The sequence below is a fragment of the Coturnix japonica genome, chromosome 26 (assembly GCF_001577835.2).
Source record: "Coturnix japonica isolate 7356 chromosome 26, Coturnix japonica 2.1, whole genome shotgun sequence".
Taxonomy (NCBI): Eukaryota; Metazoa; Chordata; class Aves; order Galliformes; family Phasianidae; genus Coturnix; species Coturnix japonica.
Genome location: NC_029541.1, coordinates 545747 through 565707, shown reverse-complemented (window position 1 = coordinate 565707; position 19961 = coordinate 545747). Strand labels below are relative to the sequence as shown.

General features: G+C 46.6%; 1 protein-coding gene across 4 annotated transcripts; it reads right to left on the bottom strand.

The window, feature by feature from the left end:
* Positions 1–7195: 7195 nt before the first annotated feature.
* MAPK13 (mitogen-activated protein kinase 13) lies at positions 7196–19448 on the bottom strand. Of its 4 annotated transcripts, none has more exons than XM_032449301.1 (12): positions 17874–19448; positions 14658–14787; positions 14271–14329; positions 13174–13282; positions 12026–12055; positions 11605–11652; positions 10564–10678; positions 10172–10243; positions 9580–9659; positions 9026–9104; positions 7990–8163; positions 7196–7639 (listed from the first exon to the last, which is right to left on the bottom strand). In XM_032449301.1, exons 1-12 carry the CDS (start codon positions 17990–17992, stop codon positions 7560–7562), a joined length of 1095 nt encoding a protein of 364 aa, XP_032305192.1. In that variant the 5' UTR covers positions 17993–19448; the 3' UTR covers positions 7196–7559. The 4 variants fall into 4 exon arrangements, with proteins under 4 accessions (XP_032305192.1, XP_015740269.1, XP_015740268.1 ...); XM_015884783.2 differs by having other exon boundaries at positions 7990–8166; positions 17922–19225; XM_015884782.2 differs by having other exon boundaries at positions 7990–8166; positions 17874–19224.
* Between the last annotated feature and the right edge of the window lie 513 nt (positions 19449–19961).

Genomic DNA, 19961 nt, shown 5'->3' with positions numbered 1-19961 from the left:
TACTTTTTTCAGCGTGGAATCAGAGATAAATAAAGCACATCATTTTACATAAAATCCCATTTCATCCCCAGAGTACATCTGTGCAGAAGCACAATTCTATCCATAAAGAAAAAATCTATATGGTAGACATTTCAGTGAATGAGCTGGCTGTTGAGGAAAGACAATTACTGCACTTTGCCTAATTTCTCCTCTTCATGTGAGAACATGGTTTGGATTTTATCAGAAGGTTTTAGTGTACATTTTCCCCCCAGTATTTCAGTATTCTTTTAGTACAACAGGCTTGTGCAAATTATTTGACTTCAGTTTTGAAGCTCTTTATACTTTGTGCTGAATTGAATGTGCAGATTTGTGCTGAAACTGGCTTCTTACAATTGTGATACCTTCCAGTCTTGCAAAGATTTGCATACAGGTTTAATGTCAACTGTGTAAATAGTCCTATTAAGTTCAGTAGGGTGACTCTTGCATAGCACAAAGTGTGCAAAGACATCTTGGAAGACTGAGGACCATGCGTTAGAGCATTAAAACAAGTTATCCATCATTTAATTTCAAAATGGAGCTGTGGAGCTAATGTGTTATTTGAAAAAAAAACGTTCTAGACTTATCTGAAGTCCCAGAGGCGCAACTTAATTCAATTTCATGGCTCTCACAGCTTTTAAGTGGTACAAGTTCAAAACCAGAGATGGCACTTCAAATGAAAACAGCAGCTGAGACAGTTCAAACACAGCGAGGCACATTGGATCATAATTTTCATCTTTATTCAAGAATTTAAACATATTTAAAGAGGGAGAAAATTATCATTTGTAATTGAGAACTGAAAAATAACCTTTTCTTTGTTTGTTGGTTCATTAAGCCTCAAAATGAGCACTTTGATATCTGTGTTTTGGTTGTCTGTTCTGTGGCTCTTCAGAGCTACTGGAACCGTTGTCATTGCTCACAGGACCTGTGTGCACTGAAGGTTAAAAGCCTGATTCAGTGATTAGCCTTGGCTGCAGTGCAGTTCAGATGGATTCACTGTGTGCATTGAGAGCATTTCCTGAGATCCTAGTTTTGTGGGGAGTATTTATAGCCCTGATCAGGCCCACTGACTTCATTGTATGAAAGGCTGTATAAATTCACATGGTCAGAAAATGACAGCATGAGAGAAATTAGACAAAACATCCCGTATGCCATGATTGCTTGGAAGCACTGCTGCTGTCACAGCAGAGTGATGCTGATGACGTTGAACACAGCTGCAATTAGTGAAGTAAATGTTCTTTCTTTGTGGGGTGAAAATGAATTGATCCTGGCAATTTTCTGGTCTTTCTTTCATGTTTTGTTTCTCTTAGTTGGGTTTAAAAGCAAAAAAACAAATAACTAAGCCATGATCGTGTTACAAGCCCACACTCCACTATGACATGGGAAACTGCAGAGGATTAGGAACTTTCCCTTGTTACTTAGGCTGAACAGACTGAAAATTAGCCTGTTTAGAATATTATTTAGAGTGCAAAAAGGTTAAATACAAAAACAGGTTTTTTTCCTATGGGATCAAATCAGTGTGGGGCTTTCTAAGGAGCTGTAGACATTCTCGAAGCATTGCACGGAAAAGTTTCAAGGTGATGTCCAAAACATGGTGAATATCGTGTGCCTGAGAAAAGTCATTGCTCCGTCCCCTCCTCCTCACCCACTCTCCGCTGTGAGTACCCAATAAATAGGGCCTCTCTTGTGAAGCTGTAACTCACAGATCTCACTGGCTGCCAAAAACCAGAAAGACTGTGATGAAGGCTTCACTTTCCAAATAAGGATGACAATTAAATGGCAGCACCTCCTACATTCAGAAACAAACGCAGGACTAAGATTTTATTAAGAAGTATTTCAAGATAGGCATCTGCTTATTATGTGAGGTGGGCACAAATAACGCATCATTTTGACTGTACTTCACTGCAGATAGCGAGCATATTTGTCTGGCCTGATTTATGGGATTTTGGATGATCACTAAATGATCGAGTGATTTTTATCACTGGATTTTGTATTTTAAAGTTAACATGAATTACACAAGGAGGAAAATAAACTAACAAAATGAATCAGAATCATAGAATCACCAGGGTTGGAAAACCGCAGGGTCACCTGGTCCACCCATCACCGATAGCTCTCACTAATCCACGTCCCTTAACACAGCATCCAAGTGTTCCTTGAACACCCCCAGGGTCAGTGACTCCACCACCTCCCTGGGCAGCCCATTGCACTGCCTAATGTACCTGAATTATTTGTTCCTTAGGGGACATGTGGCAGAACAGCACGCTGAAGGAGCACTGCACATTGTCAGCAGGTGAATGAATGATTCCCAGAGCATTGGAGTGCAGACTTGCAACTGTTGAGATTGTTCACACTATTTCAGAGTATTCAGTGTAAGCCCTCAAAAGAGAAAGCACTCAGAAATGTAGTCCTCGGTTGTACAGACAGTGGGTAAAAAGAGGTTTAAACAGATGATTCGTTAAGAGAGATTATTGTGATGGAAAGGTGATCTATATAGAATAAATGGAAAATGCTCACCTATTTTGAAGGCTTGCAGTAAACTCCACCAAGGAGCAATGTCCATTTAAAGAGATCCTTCCCCAGTGGCAGCCAACCTTTAAATGGGCTCTAGGAGAGGAGCAGCAAGGTGGAAATGCCTTCACCTGTGCTCCCAGGGCTAACTCAGTGCTTGCCTCAGGCAGTCAATCAGAGATTGAGGCCATGATCAACAGTTCCCATACATCAATATAAAATATTTTCTGGAAGTATATTCAGTAGAAAGACATGCAGCTCTGAGATGTTAATGGCAGCTGCAGAGAGCTCTCCCTGACCTCTGTTAGAGATTACACGATGGACAGGGAAGCCAAGTCAGATATCTTGTTCAAAGGGATAATATTTCAACTGCTGTTTGATGGAGCATCAACTCCTCCCTTCCCACATCCAGGGAATACACAGCTTGCATCATATGGAGTAGGAGAGGATGGTTTCTTACATCAAACTGTGGTTCTTTAAGATGCCTGCTGCCTGATGCCCCACTGCATGCTGTCCAGCCCAGCTTTCTTGAGCACTCTGTAGCAAAAGCATTGAATTTCAAGGGAATTGAGGGGAGTTCACAGCAGTGCTGTGCTCTTTTCCTTTAACGCAGGGTGCTGTGAGGCACAGGGGCGGTTACATGGCCCACAGAGATACAAGCCAAAAGAACCTGCATCAGTGCAGAGCATCTGTGCAGCTACCAAAGATAAGGTCAGCACAGTCAAACCAGAAAGCTATAGTTGTAGGGCTCTCCTGAGCAGCACCCAGCGTGAACTGCAACAAAGTGAACCGAGAATAGGAATGGCACATTGCCTGATGGGCAGTGAAGACCAGAGCTCAGAAAATTCTGTTACTGTTGCTGTTTTCCCAAACTCGAGGCCCGTACAACAAAACCAGAAATCACTCACAGGCAAAGAAGAAAATCAGAGTGAAGGGTGCTGAAAACATACAGTCCGGCCATCCTAAGCCAGAATGACTCAGCAGCTGCTGAAGGGGCGGAGAGTTGAGGAACACTGTATAACAGAGCTCATGTACCTTCTCAGCAAATAGGTTGTGTAGCCTTGGGGACTGTGCTGGGCTCCTGCGTGGACAACGCTGTCTCTTTGCACCATTCCCTTGGGATGTACTTTGGAATAACCTGAACATGTGTGACTCACAGGGCAGAAAGCACCAACTAAGAGGATGTTTGTGCTGTGGTGCAAAGTCGTTATGCTCACTGCCTGGTACTAAACTATCATGACTTTCAATCAGCAGTGGGGTACACACTGCACGTGTGCCAGAGTCAGCACAGGCTGCAAAGCTTTCTGGAGACCGAACAGGCTAACACGACGAGCTCCTTGCTGCTTTACAGATTGTTCTAATAATACCAAGCTCAACAACTTACTTAAAGCTAATTCAGATGTGCCTGCATGTATCACACCTCTGGATCTGCAGGGTGGAGCTATGCATAACCACCAACGTACAAGAAAGCATTTGGAGAGTGCAGTAGTTTAGAGGTTTCTGTAGCCTTTGCTGTCATCTGCAGGCGGGGTACACTGGCAGGAGATTTGAGAGCTGGACAGCAGGAGAACCACTCCACGCAGCACTGACCAAACAGTTCTAATGATAGTACCTGCAACTGCAGGGAAAAACTGTATGTCCAAAACAGATCTACATCCACCACATGATTTGTACATCATTTTACAGCTGCCAGACTTCTCTAGAGCCTTGCCCTTGATAGCTGCCAGGAAAACCTGTACACAAGAGGCTGGTTGCATAAGTCTGTGCTTCTGTGCAGTCTTTCAGACCATAAAAAGATACTTAACCTGGATCATCCATCTGCATGGTTACAGACAGATGACTTACTAGAGAATCTCTTTGTAAGCAGCTGTACGTTTGTATCTGCTAAGCATATATCCAGTAGAAAAAAAAAAACAAATTCTGCCTTCTTATAAGTACTTCTCTCAGTTTAGGGTTAGCAAGTAACATTTCTAGGATTGTGGCTATTAACCAAAGCGGTGTTTAAGGGAGTATGTGACAGGCTGGGAGGATGTTTTGATACACATCTATGAAGATTCTTGTGGGGATGGGTAAATCCGCTCATAGTTTGAGCAGGAATAAAGGCCTGACAGAGAAAAATCTACTCTGTAGCACTGCAGAAAGGGGACAAGTAGCCCTGATGACCCACTGTACTTAGGAATCACAGAACATTCTGAGTTGGAAATGACCTATACGGATCAAGCCCAGCTCCTATAGAGGACCACAAGAGAAAAACATTGGAATTTTCTGAAGTTCACTCTGGTTGCAAAGCAGCAGGATGCAGCTATGATACGTAGAAAAAGCACTGCTGGGTACCTGTAGACATACATTTGTCTTCCAGATATGGCCCTAAGCGAAGACAGATGGAATCTGTGCAATTAACTGCTTAGCAGTTAAGAATATAGAAAAGGAAGGGAAAAATTCTGAAAGCCCACTATCCAGTATTCTGATTTTACAAATGTCAAAGTATCACCACTTCACATACATGCAGTCAAGAGAGAGCTTTCCAATCAGTTATACAAGCAAATAAAGGGTGTGTTTCTAAAGGACTAAAGAATGTCCACAAGGTCATTGAGTTGTATTAGAAAGAGGGCTGTCATAGCCAGCCAGGAATTTAAATGACTAAAATACCAGTCTTTGAAACTAACCTGGAGTCACCTTGCTCCTCTAAACCCACTTATTTTGCTTCCCTGAGATATCCCACTTGGTTTCTAAAGCATGGATATTTAGGTGCTTGTAGGAGAGGTAAATGAAGGCCCCAAGGTAGGAACCTGCATATGCAGTAGTAAGACCGAAGTCACTTTCAAATGCAGTTTGTTGTTTTTGTTCTTGTAATAGTTTTTCATCTCTCTCCTCTTCCAGTAGTAATAACATTTACAGCAAACACCTATCTACTTATGTACTGGCTTGGGACATCCCAACAGATACCTCCAAAAGTTCCAGGCTTCAGATTACATTAGTAATGCTTACAGTACATCTAATTACCTTAAGGATCAAAACATACTTTTATGTTTGAATGAGCTACTTAGCATATTACAGAAGCGAAGGTGGAACAAACATTCCCTGGAGGGAGGTTGCAGGTGCTGGGCTGGTTAGTCTGGTACACAGCAGCTAGACTCATAAAACCACCTTCCGCTGTCTGTGCCTCACACTCTTCTTATCACAGTGCTATCTGAACACCTCTACAAACCAATTAAATCCAGACAAGTTGTATGTGAGAAAATGTTTAATCCTGAGAGATAAATAGCAAAATGAGAGTATTTTATTCTTCTTCAACTCCCACAAAGCTCTATACTTACTAAAAAAACAGCATCCAAGGGCAAGGCTGGGCGCAGCTGGCTGTGGATGCAGTGCAGTAAGGCTCTCCTTCAGGTCACCAGGTCCCAAGGTTGTGACACAAGGTTGGCTTTTCTTAGAGAGTCTGCATGACAGTGCACGTAGGGTCCCTGAGCTGCGAGCCTTTTGCCCTCAACCGCTTCCCTTCCAACTGCAGTGAGACTCCAGAAGTTCATCATCTGTAACAGCACCTGAAACTTTCCCTTCTAGGGTTCTTTCTCCAGGAGCACTGCATGTTCCCAACCTTTGTCACACACAGATATGATGAGCATCTCAGAGGTGGCAATTTCTTACAGCCACCAAGAAATACTCACTAAAGTGAATTATGATCTGAAAATACAAATATGAAACAAAACTTCACCAAAGAAAGTGCACTAATGGGAATCTCTTATTTGCAAGGATGATTTGTAGCCTGGTTTCTGTGAGGTATTCAATTTAGTAAGATCATCCCAGATGATGTTTATAAGATTGATGACTGAAGAAACAGATCTGATACCAGAATTTCTTATTTCCCATTTTCACTGAATTGAGTCTTCGTGTTCTTCTTTCTGCTGATGCTGAATTGTTCATGCAATATCCTGTTGTTTTTTTTCTTTTTTCTTCCCTCCCCCTTCTCTCCAATCTATAAACTTTTTGATCCTTACTTCAAAGTATTAAGGAACAAACAGCCCTGTAAGAGGACTGCAGCAGAGAACCAACGGTAAAACAGATCCCTCAGAGAAGAGGGAATGGGAATGTAACAGGTCATGTCACTGGACTGAGTACCAAAACACCAGATTTGCTGAGAGATAAAGGCAGCCTACATAGGGAGGGCAACTCCAGGGAGAAGGTGCTCAGGAAGTGATAAGCCTGGAGAAGGGAATTGGGGTGAACCAGGCTCAGAATAAAGGAAGAGGCCCCTGTGAGGGCAGGAGAACTGCTGACTGGTAACCCAGCTCCCTAAGATAACCAGTTTATGAATGCAGGAATGTGGTCTTTAACTCCCAGAGGTGCAGTTGCAGTTAGCCATGAGGAAGAACCAGCACCTATCAAAACCTAGGGATGAAAGCAGACCAAAAAGGAGGAATGAGCAGCTGCCCAGAGGAGGCAGCACCCTAGCAAGGAGTTTTTTGCATAGCAAGAAGCCAGGGCAGAAAGTGCCCTGATCATAGCCTGTGTGTATGAAAAACTCAACTCCTGTGATGTCCTGGGAGCTGACATCATCACAGCAGCCTGGCTGTGCTGGGTGCTTTTCAAGAACTCAGGGAAAGGGAACATGGATGAAGACTTGTTATGCTAAATTTCACCATTTCATTATATATTATTATATCAGTCCCCAGACAATTTTACTATTTTATTTACCTTACACATAATTCAAGTCCAAAAACATGTGCTTAGAAAGAAAGGAGAAACAAAAAATAGGTAGTATGGAGGGAGGGGGGAGGGAGACAGGGGAAGAAATACCAGGAATTTCTCCAAAAGTTTCAGTGAGAGAATATTTATCTTTAGAGTTGAAAATTATTTAGGAGTACTTCCCCCATCAGCAGGAGAAAGTCCAATGCCCACAGTCACAATGTTGACATCATGTTCACACACAGAGAAGTCCCATAGGCCAATTGATGGCTACAAAGGAGGCAGTGTGGAACAAATCCCATCTGTCATCCAGCATGAGACATAAATCCTGGTCACAGCCGCACCAGTCACTACAGTGACATTCCACTTCGCTTCTTGGAGTCCTTCCGTGCAATTGGACTGAAGGATAAGATCTCCTTGTAGATATGCTCTTAAAAGACAGAAGAAAAACAAACGATGAATATCTCTAGCATGCATCTTCTATTGCAGAGGTCACAAACGAAACTTCAACCATTAACCATGTGCAGAGAGAATTACAGCAGGTAGATGCTGGGAAGAAGAGACGAAGTATAGATGGGGGAAAAAAAAGAATTCTGAAAAGATGGAGACAAAAAGAATCTCTGCTGAGTACATGACAGCAAGAGCAAGGAAAGGGAGATGTGGAGATGTATGCTATCATCAAGGTGTTACTGAGTGGTTCAGCTGAGCTGGCCTTACTTGGAAACAGAAAGAGGCAGGAAAGTCTCTGCTATACAACGTCAAATAAAATAAACTTCTTACTTTTCCATTCTTCTATTGAAAGCTTTGCGTGTTCCAGAGAATCATCGTAGGACTGTTGTGCCTCTGTCTCCTCCTCAACATCTCGGAATTGATCGAAGTATGGGTGGGCTAACGCTTCTGTGGCCGTAAGGCGCTTCTCCACATCCAGCTGCAGCATCTTGTCCAGCAAGTCCACTGCTGTGGGAGGAGACAAGAACATGCTAAGTGGGTGCAGTGCAGAACGGCCATCCTGTATGTGAGCCCTGAAAATGATAGGGCCAGTGTTTCCACTAAGACATTTCCATACCTCAAAGCAAAAAAAATTCCTCAGTCTGGCCAAGGCAGCATGGAAATCTGCAAAATCTGTCCCTCAAATAACTTCTACTAAGAGAAGTGTAGGTGTACATTGTGCAGAGGTAACAAATTGGCCTCAGATAGGCATTGCTGCACGGATAGTCTGCAGGAATGTAACCAGCAAACTATTAACTATGTTAAGATGTTTCGCAGTTTCAGTCATTTGCTTTCACTCTGACTCCTGCAACTCAGAATAGTCAAAGCTTAAGTAATCTATATAGAAATCTTTACATCCCTGGTAAACAGGAAGGCAGGAAACTCAGATACTGACTGGTCCATCATCCTGGTTCAGTCTTGATTTTAATAGCTTAATGCTCCTCTTTTAGAAGAATTTTATCTGTAACCTACTTGGGGAAAGAGCCGCTTTGAGATCAGTTTTTACCCTGAAAATTGCGCATTTCAACTGCCTGTTACCTACTGAAAGGTGCAGGTGTTCAACAAATGGCTGCCATCTGAGCTGAACTCTTCCCACAGGAAAAAGTTTACTTGAGCGGACTGTGAGGCTTTTCTCATACTCCATCAAAACCTGTGATACTTTGGATGTGGAGCTGGGTAAACAGGTTGAGTGCTCTGAATCATAACATCAACAAGCTCTCAGCCAAAATTCATCCCAAATCCTGTACCAAGTGGAGCTGAAGGTGTTGTACCACTGCATGCAACTGTTAGTTGTGAGAACTTGTGAGAAATGCTCAAGGTTACTTACCCTGAGGACTGGCTTTGGGGAAAAGCACAGACAGATCCTTCTTGGGCATTTTTGGAAGAGACTTGATATAACTTTTAGCCTGAAATAGAAAGGAAAGCAGAGCACACACACTTACTGCAACTGGGCAAGTGTGAGGGGGCCATAAAAATAGAGCTCTTGGGTCTCATTATTGACAAGACGAGAACAACAGATTATCTCGGATGTCACGTTTTAGTGACTAGCTTGTGAGGAACTATTTTTATCACTTGGGATACAGAAATGCTGATGCTTTAAGAACAGCTGAGCTGCAGAACAGAGGCAGGAGGTGCTTGCTGTGGCATCAACTCCTCACCCAGCAGCCCCTATGATCAGCACCAGTTCTCAGTGATGAGCGTTGAAGTCAAATACATCAGAGGCGTCACTGATAAAAATGTCTTCTTTGAAGATGGGAAAGACTGCCATCCCTTCTGCTCATGGCTGCTGTAACAGCAGCACAAGGCTCATCTCACTGCAAGTTAATCTCTCCCCACTATGCTTCTGGCAGCAGGACCTGAGTGGCCACAGAGCTTCCTTACCGCCTTGTCCTCAAGCTTCTCCACAAAGTCGTCTCCCGGATACCCTGTTACTTTCAGGATCTGAGTCAGCTGATCAAGGTCTGGCAGGCTGTGTTAAAGATTATCCACCTGGGAGCAAGCCCTGGGCTCCACCCAGCAGCTCAACCTATGCGCCCCAGGAGCAGCAGCAGCTCAGAGCAGGTCATGATAACAGACCTGCAAAGCCACACAAGCTGAGGCTCATTACACTGTTTGCATCCTCTCTTCCAAGGATGCAGCGCTCATCAACAGTGAGTTTTGCTTGTACAATTCTACTTAATTATATTCCCATGGATTTCAGAGTATGGAAGGGCTTGGGTATAAAACTAGGGGAACACAAAGTTAGGCTGATATGGAGAGTATGTGGTCAACAGAGGTGCGTTTCTAAGACTGCCTTGGCCCCCTTCTATATTCTGTGTTTTCCTCACCAAAAAGACCACAGTGATCCCTGTGATTATCTCCCAGTAAACTGGACTGACACTGTTTTCCCTCTGCAGCCTCATTCCTAAGGCTCTTTCACACATGCCTAGAACTGTTACCCTTCTGAGGGAAAAGGTTTCGTTGGAAAGGATACAATCTTTTCCTTTAAACAGCGTTTTCCCAGTCAGCATTTCTGCCATGATGCAGCCAATAGACCAGATATCCACTGTTAGGGAAGAAAGAAGGAAAAATTTAAGAAGAGTGGCCTTTAAGAAGAAAAGGATTACATGAGCTGTTGTTCAGTCTGCAGCAGGCACCCATTTCAATTTCAGTCCCATTTTCTGCCCTCCCCAGTTCTTTCTAGGCTGCTAAAATCTTTGCTTTCATCACTTTCCACAGGCACCAGCTGTGACTTTCTCCATGTCAGGGGACACTGATTACAAAGAGCAAAAACATCTGGTAGATGAGGTGAGATTTGACCCAGGCATGAGAGAGATCTTTGGGTTTGTCACCAGACAGTCACATAGCTGAAGCAATGCAACTCACCTGTCTGGTTGTAATGCATCCAGTTCAGAATGACTTCTGGAGCTCTATACCAGCGCGTGACCACATAGCCTGTCATTTCAGCATCAGCGTGTCTTGCCAGGCCAAAGTCCAAGATCTGCAACTCACCAAAGGAAGAGGGAGAAGGAAGGGCAGGAAAGAATAAATCAATCCTACAAGCAAGAATCTGCTTCTAAGAGGAAATGAAGCAGATTGGAGCAAAGTTCTGCCTGCACCAAAGCCACCCATAGGATGGTTTGAAGACCTACAAGTTTATCTTCATTCCACTGTAAGGCACAAGCCAGCTGCAGGGCCAGTTGTCCTGTGGAGACCCTGTGGAAAGGATCTGATTCATGCACTGCTACCTGGAAGGTCACTTCCCTTGAAACTTAAGTTTAAACTCTATGAGATTTTTTTTAATGGACTTCTAGAAGGTGGAGGCCAAGGCATGCTCACAAGCCACCATGACTCACCACTTCCTATAACAACACCCTGCAGCTGACAGGAGACGACCTCTCCCTCAGTACTGGAGATGAACATGGCTTGTCCCAACCTTTATGGGCAACAGAGCCACTCCCAGTAACATACATTACAGAAAACACATGGGAGACTCTCACTCCACCGAGCTGTAAGCAATCTCCTCAGAACAGTACTGAAAATAACTTTGTCTAGAATCACAGCCATTGTGTCTCAGGGCCTAGCCAACAAGAACCAAAGGGTAACTGGGACCGTATCCACTTATCCTTCAGAGATAACACCTAACACCAGTATGGCTCAGTAGTATTACATTAATTTAGGAAGTCATGACAAATTTCAGTGCAGCCAGAATGACAGTGACAGGATGTTCATTCCAAGGCTTGGGCCCTGATTCAGCAAGTTGCATAAGCGGCTGTATATTTCCTGCTGACTGCAACTGCTGTGTAATGCAGCTCCCCAAATCAAGCTGTGGGACGTCAAGGGAAGCACAATGACACCAGCATGCCAGCATTCCTGCTTGCCAAGCATCTCACAAGCACCCTGACCTGCTACCTGCGTTTTGCCTACCTTCAGCTGGCAGTCTTCATTCACAGCCAGGTTCCCTGGCTTCAGGTCCTAAAACAGATGAGACCAGAATAAAAGGAATATTTGGATTTGCAGTTTGTCAACACAAGCCTGAGTCAAGCCTCAGCTCACCTGGGATGCTTCCCTGCAACATGCTGAGCCCAGTGCCCACACAGCAATACTGTACAGCTTTAAAGTGCAGTGACTTTTTTCCCCTTAAATCGTTTTCACTCAAAAACCATAAAGTGCTTCACAGCTTGCCAGCATATAGAGCATTTCTGCCAAGTCTGAATAAGCACTGGGTACAGGAGAGCAGCAGAGCCAGAGAGAATTCAGAGCAGATGAGGCCATTAGCAAAATTTTACGACCAAGCTGCATTTCTCCTAAACAGACAAAATCAGAGTATTGGTGCATGTGAACTTACCCTGTGGACGATTCCAGCAGAATGAATGTACTGCAATAAAAAGAGAAGCCACAATGTGGACACTTAGCAGATAAGACTCTCTTCTACAGCAGAGAAATGAGAGTTCCAAAGAGGAACTGGATGGGAACACAGTGCTGGCATCCACTGCGTGTCCCAGAGTACAACCCCACAGCAAAGCACATAACCACAGGAGAAGCAGCGGCTGATGGGGAAAAGCCGACCGAGAGCAACCTGATGTCTCCAGCTGCCTTTCTGAAAGCTTTTGCAGTTACACCGCTGCTCTAAAGAAGCAGCATAGAGCAGAATGGGGTACAGGGCAACAACGCCCTGGAGGAAGGTAACTGGTATCTTAAAACTACCAAAGCAGAGACCTCCAGATTGCAGGTAGAGCTGTGGTCACAGCTGGATGATGTGGAAACTTTGATTCATCCTTTTCCCCCATCATTTAACATCAGAAACAACGATCTCATCGTTAAACCAAAACTGGAAATCAGATTACTGTTGCAAACACTGACTGTGGCTTTTGTTGCACCAGTCAGACCAATGGCACTGTTCTCCCCTTGCTTTATTTAAAATTGAGGCAGCAGTGATGCAGGGAAAGGTGTTATTAGAGTGAATTTAACACTCATAAAGCACAGCTCTGACTCCAGGTGAAGGGTGTTACAGAGGGCAACATTAAGGCATTATCTCTGCATATCAGAGTTTGGAGTGATTGCTTTGTTCTGCCAAAGGCAGCAGAGAAGTACATTTCTTGCTCATTGTACTGAATATCATTCCCTCTGTCTTCTTCACTCGGCAGTGAAGCAGGAGCTCCACTCACTCCTGGTCCTGCAGAGTTTTGTTCAGGGCTTTGGCAAGTCAGCAAGACAGGCTGCTATCCCAGAGAAACCACTCCAAGCTCTACAACTTTTGGAAGCTTAATGCCTGATTGACTAACATGAAAGGACAGCCATTTGGACTAATGTGTGCTGGAACAAGAGTCCTTCAAGAGCAAATCCCTGTTTCTCAGGGTGTGCCATTAAAAAAAAACAAAACCAAATCTTCCCCAGACAGGGGTTGTTGCTGTGGTCAGCCCAGAGATGACAAAACAAGATCAGCTGCAGAGGAGTCACCGAGTCCAGCCGTGCTGTTTGTCCAGCCCCACCTACCTTCAACCCTTTCAGCATCTGGTAGACCAGGTACTGGATCTTTTCATCACTGAATTCATGTCCCATGATCTTTTGTAAATCTGTCCGCATGTATGGCATCACCAGGTAGCTGAAAGGCAGTAAGACAAGGCCCTGAGTCTGGAATAAAAGCACAAGGAACCAGGCTGGCCTTGTTCTCATTTTCTGTCCTTGTTTGGGTGGTTTGTTTTCCCATGGCTGTAACTGGGACAGGTGGCTGTGGCTGTTCCCAACTGGCACGGCCTGCAGCGATGATGGGGATTCTGCCTACTCTGAAAAGTGCTCCTCCTCCTCCCTTCAGATCAGATACATTAAATCAAATAAGAGGACCTTCCAAATCTTAACAACCTCAATTAGTTCAATTTTAAATAATGATTTTCAAATCCAGCTGACCTCACCCACCTGGCAGCAGAAGTATCTTGTGCAGCCTTACAGTGTCTTGCAAAGCTGCAGCACTGGCTCCCCAATTTATAACATTCCTTGGCCCTGCCTTGGAAAGCAACCTGCAGGTTCCTTCAGCCTCCCTGACGAGACCACAATTAGTAGCAGAAACGTCTCAGAACCATTTGGTGCTTTTGTGCAGGATGCCAAGTATCATCCAGCAGCTGCAAACCAAAAGGCAGGTGCAAGGGATGAGGAAGCAACAAGAGCTTGTCTGACTTCACCATCACCACAAAGGTGCTCAAACAGCCAGAATCAAAGTGAAAAGAAAATGAGATCTCTGAACTCCTCAGTTTAATTACCCCATGGGCTTCTGCCCATCCCAGCTACAGCCTCTAGATTACACCATGCCTCAGCACGGGTCGCACGGCACAAAACACGCCATGGGACATAACGCCCCAGGTACTTATGCTTCTCTGTCTGTCCTGTATTCTCCCAGCTGTGAACAGGGCACATCGTAGGAACTGCCCTGTGCTTCTGATTGTCCTCATTATTTGGGGATGTCTGGCTTTATTCTGCCCCTTTACCAATTAGCACATTGAACTGCACTCAGTACTATCCATAGTGCTGCTCCCAAGTCTGGGCACGTGGTGTGCAGAAATCGAGCCTAGGCAAAGCAACGCAAACTCCACACTTACAAGTCTTGGAATCCATGGTAGGAAGGGGAAGAGGTGAAGACATCGAGCAGTCCAATGACCTGACAGATGAGAGAAGCCCAAATGTAAACCAAGAAAGCATTTGCTTTGCACATGGGACTCAGGTAACAGCTCTCCATCAGCACATCTGTGAGCGCTGAGAGCTCTGAGGAATGTGAGGACTCCTTGCTGTGTTGTTGCACAGCTTCTTTTCCCCTTACTAAGACACAGAAATACCCATTATGCATCTGCCTGAGCCCGGCACCAGCTGGGCAGCAGTCAGACCCTGAAACTGCTCCACATGGCAGATACTGAAAGCTCTCAAAGGTAAGGTGCTGCCATACCTGGCTTGCACTTAGGGAGCAGGAACAGAGAGAAATGCCTACTTACGTTCTCGTGCTGCATTTGCTTCAAGAGCATGAGCTCTCTGTATGCTCTCTTGGCAAAGATCTCTGACTGGAATGGACGGCACAGCTTCTTGATGGCCACTTTCTCTCCTGTCTTCTTGTCTATAGCAGAACTGTGACAGACAAATACAAACCAGTTTCCACACTGCAAATGCATTTTAAGAAACTCTGCAATGCCTGATCAAGATTGCTCTGAGAAAAGAGCTAGTGCTGGACTTCCCCCTGAAAGCAAACAAACAAACAGCAAGAAAAGGCCTCTTGCTCTTTCTGGATTGATATTGGAACTCAGTGGAGCTCACACACAGATTTTTCCTCTATAAGGCTTGGGCTGTCAGAGCACTGCCCATGATCTCGGGAGGGCTATGAGGACTAGACAGGACAGACAGCAAACCACTAGTGCCAGTCTTTACTCCCTTTAACACTTGCTTTCACTTGCAGCAACAAGCTGGAGCTAACAGAGCAACATTATGCAAATGGTTAAATTTCAAGAGGAGTTTAAATTCTGTTTTCTTCTTTAAGACATGGAGAAAAGGGAACAAAGCAGTTTCCTCTTTGCCACCTGCTTGCAAGTTGTTGTCGTTGAAGGTATGACAGCATTCTTTGCTGTATTCCAGAGCAAAGATGGGATGTCACACTGAAACCAACACAGGCTGCTGGAATTAATTCACCCACAGTCTTCTTTATACTTCTGCATAAAGGCAGGTATGGCTGAGCTGATGAGAACACGGTGCAACCATCACAGCTGGGGATGTGCTATTCCCTCTGGTCGCAGCAGCTGTTTGCAGTTGGGTGGAATGAACCTGTGACACCCCCTCCCTCTGAGGCTCTTTAAGGATTCTCTCCTTTCACCAAGGCAGACCCAGGCTCCATCTGCTGCTTCTTCCTCTGGGCACCAAGTCTAGGAAGGGCTGTACCACAAAGCTGCAGAGCAGAGGCATTGCTCCCAGAGCCCCCAGAACCATCACTCAGAGGCAAGATTTCATGAACAGTCATCAGGAAAATGCCCATCTGTAACAAGGCAGGCAAGTGGTGTATTTTGCTGCATGTAGGGCAGAGATGCAGTAGGACAGGTGGGAACATCCCACTCAGCACAGCTTCCCCTTTGGTGTAACACCAAGGAAGGGTTGTTATTCTTTGGTGCAAACCTCAGGAGCCCATTAATAGCTTTCTGATTTCCAGCTACCAGCAATTCACTGTGATATGGCTGCCAGAGGTCCAGCTCACCAGCAGCTCTGACTGAGCAAGCAGAGACATCTCTGATGCCATCAGGCAATTGATCTTCCCCCTCATGGCCACGAAGGTCCGTTCTGGTTGCTCTGAGCTACCAGTGATGAGAGCAGACATCCTTTGAGTGCTTTGGTGCAGCTGCAATTCTGTAACATATTCAAGCTGGAAAAAGCAAAGGGAGCACTGGGACAGCCACACCAGGCTGCATCAGCTCTGGAAGTGACACTGAAGGATATCTCAAGAGGAATGGAAAGGTTTGTCTCAGTTCCATTCGTTCTTTAGCTGCTGCTGGCAGAAGGGCAGCACAGCTCTCCAAGCTGTGAAGGAACAAAGAGGAAGGATCCGGCACCACTCAAACACAGAAGTCAGGGCAGATTTCCCAGCCTCCAAGCGCTGGCTCTTACTGCCTTCCCAGCGTGGGGCTTGCAGAACACACGTCCAACCCCATCACTCCACTTAGGAGCTGGAGTTTCACTCCACCCAGCACAGATGGAGCCACTTTTGCCTTTGCCATAATGCACAGCCCAGAGGTAACTCATGTGACACAGCTGGGCGAGCCCACGGTGTTCTTCCCAGCAAAGATTAAGGAGCAGCTGAAGCTCAGGATGACACCAAGGCCAACCTCGAGGTGAGGTCATGAAGGTTCTATGGGTAATTGTGGCACGTCGCACCCATAGGACAGGGCTGGGGGCATCAGAAAACTTCCCCAGTTACCAAGTCACTGCTGAATTAATGGGGAAAGAAACAGGCCCGTGCTGACCTCCTGCAATTTGTTTCTCAGCCCCTCTTGGTTGTTCAAAGATGTGCAAAAGCTGTTGGCTCCAAATAACACTGTGATAGAAAAGCTTCCCAGTGGTTCCCAGCAGAGGACAGCAAATCCCAACTGCACAGCATTCCTCCTGTGCTGTGTACAGGAACCAGCACAATCCCACCTTGCCAAGCACCATCCATCCCATAACAAAGCCCCCGTCCCCCTCAGTCCGCTCTAACCCATCCCTTCCTGAGCAGCTGAGACTCCCACAGTATGGGCTGGTTTGGGTACTGGTGTTTTGCTAGTCGAGAAAACTTTGGAGGGATTTTTCTTGCTTTTTTCTGTGTAGATATGAAAACATCAAGTTTAGCATTATGGGGCTCACAGAAGCATCCCAGGACCCCACCCTGCATACACTCAGCGAAGTGGGGAAGGAAAACTCTGGTCCCCATTCACATCCTGCAGTGCAGACAGAGCCCCAGTAAAGGCAGGGAGTTTGGGGATTCCTCTGGGACAGCAGGAGATGCTTTGCCCAACATCCAGGAAAGAGGACACACTTCTTCCCTCTTCTTTTCACCCTGTTATGCTGTGAGGTTCTGCTTGGGTACTGACAATGGGCTGCAATGGATTTGCCCTCACTAAGAGTCACCAGCACCCTCACACCCACCAGTGTAAACAAAGTGAGATCTGACTCTTCTGCTCGCTTTCCCTGTAGGTACCTTTGTCCAAGTAACTGATTAACAGCAGCTCTGCTGCTCCCTGGTTCCGGGAAGTCCCGGGAAGTCCCAGATGGCTGCTGCCTCACAACACAGAGCTGGACACAGTGCTCTGGCTGTACCACCCAGCTCCATTCCCCCATGAGACAGCATCAGCTGCTACAGCTCTGCCCAGAGCTCAGTGTTTGTTTCAGCAGTGCCCAACTCTTCAGCTCTCAGATATTCAGGCATTTCCCTCTTCCTGCCAACCACATCCATCCCCCAAGCTCTGACCCGAGGACATCCCCACCTGCAGGACACCCTCAGGGCTGAGCCAGACACGACTCTCCCTGCTGCCTGTCGGGGTGACCGCAGGAGGCACAGGGCCATTCTTCAAGCAGCCCTTCAGGGTGACCGAGCAACATACAAACTACCTTCATCGCACACACAAAGACCCTCATCAGACCAGAGGGTGCTGAGGCACCTCTCACCATCAGCCCTCGCTGCTCCCCCAGGCCCCACTCACCAGACAGAACCGTAGGCCCCAGAGCCCACAGGGTGCAGGGACGTGTACCTCCTGGGCAGCTCCCAGATGGTTCTGTTCAGCTCCTGTCTGTAGAAGCCTCTTCTCCTTGCGATGTTCATCGCCCGGTGGCTGCGGGACTGCCACCCACCCAGGGTCCCGGCGGCTGGCGGCGCCCCTGGGGTGCAACCGGGATGCCCTGCGCTGCTGAGAAGGGCTACAGTGAGCTGCCTTGTCTGCTTTCAGCTGTTGTGAGCAAGAAGGGACATGTCTCACAGCCCTCCTCCCTCCGCCTCCACATGGCGGAGATGAGGCATCAGGTTTCCAGACACGCCTTGGCTGTGTGCAGGTATTTCTGGGTGCTCCGATAGACGCCACAACGCAGACACACCTGCAGCTGCATGTGGGACTGCGAGAAGAGACGCCCCACAAGTGCCACATGGGGCTGACGGGGGTCTCGTGAGATCGCCGATGGGGTGAGTAAGGGCGCATCAGGAAACCGAGGTCACACCTGGTCACCGTGCCACAGTGCCGAGTCAGCCCTGCAGGGACCTGCTGGGAGAGGAGAGCTCCAGGACAGACACTGGGGTGTTACATTCACCGAAGAGCAAGAGAGCAGCCAGAATTTCCTCCACAGTTTCCCAGCACACGGCGCAGAGAAGGCTGTCTGAGCTTCCCTTCATCTACGAGACTGCAGTGAGATGCTCAGGAGTTGCTCTGAGATGGGATCATCCTGGGAGCTGCAGGTGTTGGGGTCTGAGGGGTCCGGCCTCGTTTCTGCAGCAGTCAGTCCCGCCGCGCAGCGCCCAGCCCACCCTGCTGAGCACAGACCTCACACTCTGATTTGACTTCAGTGGAGCTCCGAGGGTTTACCCTCCCTCTGGAGGAAGTGACTAAGCTCTGCCTGAGGAGCCACGCTCTGCCAACACTCAGCTTTGCTCCATCCTCTGCCCTACAGGTGGGACTTACAGAAATGCACTACTGCAGTTTTAGGGAGGTTTCCTTTTATCTGCTTACATGCAACCACCACACCATGCTTTAAAATTGGCACAGGTGTTCTCCAGGTAGCAGTGGTAGGGCCTGCAGTTCTATAAAGCACATCAGGGTCTGCGTGCTGGCAGCATTTCAGTTTTACTTATGCACACACGTACAAACCAACCCTGGCTCTAGCAACAGCATAGTAAGGAAACAAAGCAGAATGGGCTGGGTTCTATAAATACATCCGTGAGCAAGAGGAGTTACAGCCAGAAGTGCTGCGGCAGAAACAAATGTAACTCATCTGTCACCTGGTGAGCACGGAGAATTGTTGCTCAACTGCACGCACGTGGCTGCCAGCACCTGTCCAGGAGCTGTGAGTATCTGGGGCACAGCTATTGGAAGAGGAGTTAATTTAAGATTTCCTGTTTTCTTTGAATTAGTCTAAGTCACTTTTCCCTAATTTCTCACCGATTTTAGTGTCGTTTGCTAACTAACATAAACTGCAACCAAACACAACTCAGGAATGTGGAAGGTTTGGGATTCTTCTCCCCAGAAAAACTGACAAATTCCATCCAGGATTCTTTCTGACCATTTGATTCTTTCTCTCCATTTGCACCACAGCAAACACCTTTCTCTTTCCCTGTGTGCCTCTTCAAACCAACCTCCGTGCAGTGCTGCAGGGGGAGCAGCACAAGCTGCAGCTCCATCACAGCCAGCACTGCAGCTTCTGTTGGTGTGATGAACGCAGCTCTATTCAGTTACCCCTGATTGCCCTTCTGACTGAACAGTGCTGGACAAACAGCAGTCAGAAAACCACCATTATGGCAAGTCACAACGCCTGCTCCCACCACCGACTGGATGGCAGCTGGAGACAGAAACCCACCCATTTCTAAGCAGCAGACAGCTGCAAATCTCTGCTACCAGGGAAAAGTCCCAGGTCAAGGCAAGGAGCAGAATGCTCATTTATTGTGTACACTATATACACAGCCTACACGTACTTTCACTGTACAGCAGTCATGCAGACTCCAGGCCAGGTTTGTACCTGGGGGGGGGGGGAGGCAAATGGGCATGGGCCTGCAGTTGGGCCGCACTGCACACCCCTCCACCACGCGG